Below are 5,017 nucleotides of genomic sequence, written 5' to 3'. Positions count from 1 at the left end.
AAAAAAAAAAAAAAAAAAAAAAAAAAAAAAAACAAAAAACACAAAAACAAAAAACACGAAAACGAGAAACACAATTCTCATTTAGCACTGAATCCAGTAAATCAAGAATTTTTATTGTTACTATACTATATATACCTTCTTGCCTCTCTCTATGTATTTGACCGCAACAAGCTCCCCAGTTTTCTTGTTCTTGGCCAACCTTGCAACGCCGAAATTGCCAGAACCAAGCTCCTTCAGTGGCTCGTAGCGTTCCTCCATGATTATGATGATGTCAACCTTCTTCAACACCTTTCTCTCTAAGACTTTAAGACCAGGAACAGGAAAGAGTTAAGAAACAGAACACGAAGACCCAAATCAGTGTACAGGGAACTTGAACTCAAAAACTATATATATTAAAATAATCCAAGGAGGATTAAATTATTAAAAGTACCCTACGTAAACCAAACAGCCAAAGAAAAGTTCAAACAATATATATACTAAAATATTTTTGTAGATATATCTTTAAAAATGTTAGTTAGATCTAGATATATATAGATATTTTTAGATTTATTTACAGATATTGCCAAGTGACTAGGTGATCTATATGTATGATTTTGATCGTATTAATTTGAATTTTATTTTTTAATTAATTTAAATTTTATTTAAAATTTAAATAGATATAATTTTAATTAATGATTTAAATTAATAAAAATAAATATTATCATATTATTATACTCATATGATTAGTTATATTTATTTAATTTTGGAAAAAATTAACTATTTTAAACCTCTAATCTAAAAAAATTTAAATTTAAAAAGTTTAAACTGTTACTTTTTTTTTAAATTGAATAGATATAATTAATCAAGTTAATACAATTCAAATCATACAAAATTATAAAATTTGATAATTTTAAAATTATTTGAATAAAGTTAACTTAATTAAAAATAAAAAATAAATCAATACATTTTAAATCATATCAAATTGAAGTTGCAAAACATCACACAGATTACCTGATCATTAAGTGAATTATCCCAATTCGTTTATTCATTATTAGACAAACTACAAATAATGTTCAGAAAAAAATTATATCCTGATAAATAACGTTTTCTATGTATTTTAAAATAGAAAAATCTAGGGGGTCAGCAATTTTATTGTATTTTGGCCAGCATGTAACCAGCAGAGAAATGTGAGTCATTGGATGAAATCTCACACTAATTTCAATCCATCAAATCATCATTAATAGTTAGTTGATGACTACCAATCATAAATGTTGCTGGCCTCCTAGCATTATTCTTTTAAAATAATATTTTTTTAATTTATATAAAAAATCCGAGAGGTAGAACTGTAGAAGTGAAAAAGGCAAACGAATTAGCAGTAGGATGGTACTAAATTAAGTTTTGCGGTAATTGCGGCTGCTACATTTATGCTTGCTATAATAGATCTTGTATTTAAAAACAACAACAAAGTGCTGTTAAATTTGTTGCACTTTTTTTTTTTGGTGACTAAATTTGTTGCACTTTATTACTTCTTCTCCCGCCCTTTGTAGATCGAGGAAATCATATTATCATATCCGATCAACTTAAAAGTTTTTCAAAACAAATTTCGTACTCTATCTGAGAATTTATATAACATTTTTTAAGTTTAATTATTAGGAAAAGTCTAGGGGAATAACACACATTCTAACCAACATAAATAATATCCTAATTAATTAATTTTTAAAAGGGTAATTTACTAAAATAAATAACTTAGCTTCAATTCCAATTTTATCATGATAAACATTTTGCAAAACAGATATTAAAATGCATTTTTTTTCATAAACTATATAAACTGTGACAGAGAACCCACGATTTACAAATGAACGTAAATCGCTACAGAAATCTCGCAGATTACGTTCGAACTGCACATAATCTGCATTAGGAGTGTTGCGGTTTGTGTGTGAATTGCAAACGTACATAAATTGCGACACTTTTTGCTTCTACATCTCTATCTTCTTGCTCTGCATCACCATGCATCACTATACCCTGGCATTAATTCCACTGCATTGCTTGATTCTCCCATCATGCTCCCCAATTCTCAACTTATTCCGCTTTCTCTTTTTTATATATTTTTTCTGTTAATTTTTTCAGCGACCTTTTTAATTATTTTATTCCAATTTTATCAAAATATCAATTTTTTGGGGGCATGTGATGTTGTGTTTATTTATTTAGTTTTGTTTTTATTTATTTTAGGCTATGCCTTCTTTAACTATTGGCTCATTTCATTCGCTAAGTTCTCTGTCATTTGATCAAAGGAATCTCAATGATGCTCCTGGTTCTTCCTTCAAGTTTAAGAATAATTTATTTTTATATAATATCAAATATGAAATAAATTACAATCTTAAAATAATTAATTTCATTTATATAGATCAACCATTAAAAAATAAGACTGTCCGCCCCGTTCCGTCCCGCCCCACCCAGTGAGGCGGTCTTAGAATCCCACCCCGCTCCGCCTAACTGCGGGCTGGCGGGTTGGCGGGTTAAGCCCGCCAAAACTCCTCTTTTTTTTTTACTATTAACTACTAAATAATATATATAATTTCACAATCACATTAATAAATTTATAATTTCTAAAGGCATAAAAATTATATTTTTATATTCATAAACATTAAAATCTTTGTAATTATAAATATCTAATAAACATAATTATAAACTAAGTTTTCATCCAAAACATAAATATAAAATTCTCTCCAAAGCAAAATAAACATAATTATAAATGTTGTCTCCAAAGCAACATAAACATAATCCAAACCATTCAATTTTTATTTTCATACTCTTGTAAGTTAGGTTGGGGAAAGTTAGGTTTTGGCCAAAAAATTGTAAAAATACCCCCTCACTAAAAAAACACTAAGTCTGGCGGGGAATCCCGCCTTGCTCTGCCAAAGCCCGTAGTTTAAGCGATGCGGGTTAGGCAGACTTTTGTTATTTGACGGTCCTAATTTTTCAGTCCAACCCGCATTTTTTGGCGGGTTACGCGGGCCGGCCCGACGGATTTAGGCCAGTTTGCCACCCCTAGTTACTACGTACTCAGCACTAAATAAAAAAATTTAACAAATATACTTGTTCAATCCAAAATTTTAGAACTAAATTGACTATAAATTCAACAAATGTATTTCATGTTTGATATTATATAAAAATAAATTGTTAACTTAATAAAAAATTATGCTAAAGTAGAAGCTGGTGCAGGGGCTTTCCACTAATAAGATGTCACACATGACTACAACACTAAAGCTGGTGAAAACTATGCTAAAGTTAAAGGTCCAGGTTGAAAAAATATTCAGCAAGAAACACATATACACAGAAACCGCGAGACCCTGCTGCGGTTTCTAGCCATTTTTCATATCAACATAAATCACGACAGGGGTGTAGCGGTTTATGGACGTTTGTAATTCACACACAAACCGCGACACCACTATCGCGGATTATGTGCAGTTGGGCTTCGAACGTAATCCGCAAAACCTTTTAACAGTTTACGTTCATTTGTAAACCGTGGGTCTCTTATCGCGGTTTACATAATTTATAGAAAAAGTACATTTTGGTATCCGTTTTGTAAAATATGTATTATGGTAAAATTGGAAGCCAAATTATTTATTTTGGTAAATTGTCCTTTTTAAAAATTAGATTTTAAATTAATTAGAATTAGATTTTGAATTTGAATAATTAGGATTAATCAACATAATCTTATATAAACATACACTCACAATACGTCACCTTTTTCTTTCATCACGTCATCACTCTACAGCTTATTCGTCCGTTCCTCTGCCACGACAGTGCGCCATCACTACTAATCAGAGCTCTCGTGCGAGGTGTGCGTGGTTTCCTCTAGGTCGTCCGCATTGCTGCCTGAAGAAGCCTCGTTAGTGACGCAACACTGTTGCTGTCTCGTGCACGTCTCCCGCGGCGCCGTTTCTACTGTCTCGCCTCCCTTCCTCCGCGACGCCACTACTGCCCAAAGAAGCCTCGTTAGTGACGCAACACCGCTTCTATCTCGCGCACGTCTCCCGCAACTCTGCTACTGCTATCTCGCCTCCCTCCCTCTGCGACGCCGCTGCTGCTGTCTCGTCTCCCTCCACCCGGGGTGTCATTGCTGCTATCTCGCCCCATCTCCCCACGGCTGTGCTGCTGCTGTCTTGCGCACATCATGGATGTGCCGAAGGCCACCACAAGTCGTCTTCTTCTTTGTTTTAAATGATTCTTTTAACTAGTTTTGGATGCTTTTTTTCTAGAATTCAGAAGATTCTTTTTATTAGTTCTGGATGATTCTTTTTACTATGTTTTGGATGTTTCTTTCTAAATTTCGGATTCTTCTTTTTACTAGTTTTGGATGATGCTTTTTTCCTATGTTTTAGATGTTCCTTTTTTTATTTGGATGCTTTTTTTTAATAGTTTTAGATTTTTTTCTTAATTTTTGGATATTCTTTTTTCAATAATTTTTTATTATCTCATTTTATTAGGTTTTGAAATTTTAAAAATTATTGGATATCTCTTTTTTATTAAGTTTTAGATGCTTTGAAATTTTTAAAATGGTTAAATATTTTTTTAGATTTTGGATGTTTCTTTTCTGTCGCAAGTAGTGGACCAGTGGTGCACGAAATTGTGATCATCAATGGCGCCATCAACATGGTACGCTCAATTGCAATCTCAACTCTTTATCACAACTTCGCACAACTAACCAGCAAGTGCACTGGGTCGTCCAAGTAATAAACCTTACGCGAGTAAGGGTCGATCCCCCAAGTAATACCTTACATGAGTAAGGGTCGATCCCACAGAGATTGTTGGCTTGAAGCAAGCTATGGTCATCTTGTAAATCTCAGTCAGGCAGATTCAAATGGTTATAGATGATTTATGAATAAAGTATAAAATAAGGATAGAGATACTTACGCAATTCATTGGTGAGAATTTCAGATAAGCGTATGGAGATGCTTTGTCCCTTTCGTCTCTCTGCTTTCCTACTGTCTTCATCTAATCCTTCTTACTCCTTTCCATGGCAAGCTGTATGTTG

The 5,017-nt window shown here is 32.6% G+C and overlaps 1 protein-coding gene across 1 annotated transcript in view; it reads right to left on the bottom strand.

Moving 5' to 3' along the window:
• Positions 1 to 374, bottom strand: part of LOC107484563 (serine/threonine-protein kinase SAPK3) — a 3,441-nt gene extending 3,067 nt beyond the window's left edge. Inside the window, exon 1 of the mRNA XM_016105120.3 lies at positions 136 to 374. Within this exon, the coding sequence (XP_015960606.1) occupies positions 136 to 258 (123 nt within the window). The 5' untranslated portion in view covers positions 259 to 374. The remainder of the gene's footprint in view (positions 1 to 135) is intronic.
• Positions 375 to 5,017: the final 4,643 nt, after the last annotated feature.

Source organism: Arachis duranensis, chromosome 1 (genome assembly GCF_000817695.3).
Source record: "Arachis duranensis cultivar V14167 chromosome 1, aradu.V14167.gnm2.J7QH, whole genome shotgun sequence".
Lineage (NCBI taxonomy): Eukaryota > Viridiplantae > Streptophyta > Magnoliopsida > Fabales > Fabaceae > Arachis > Arachis duranensis.
Note: the sequence above shows the minus strand (reverse complement) of the source record. Positions and strands in the feature narration are given on the sequence as shown.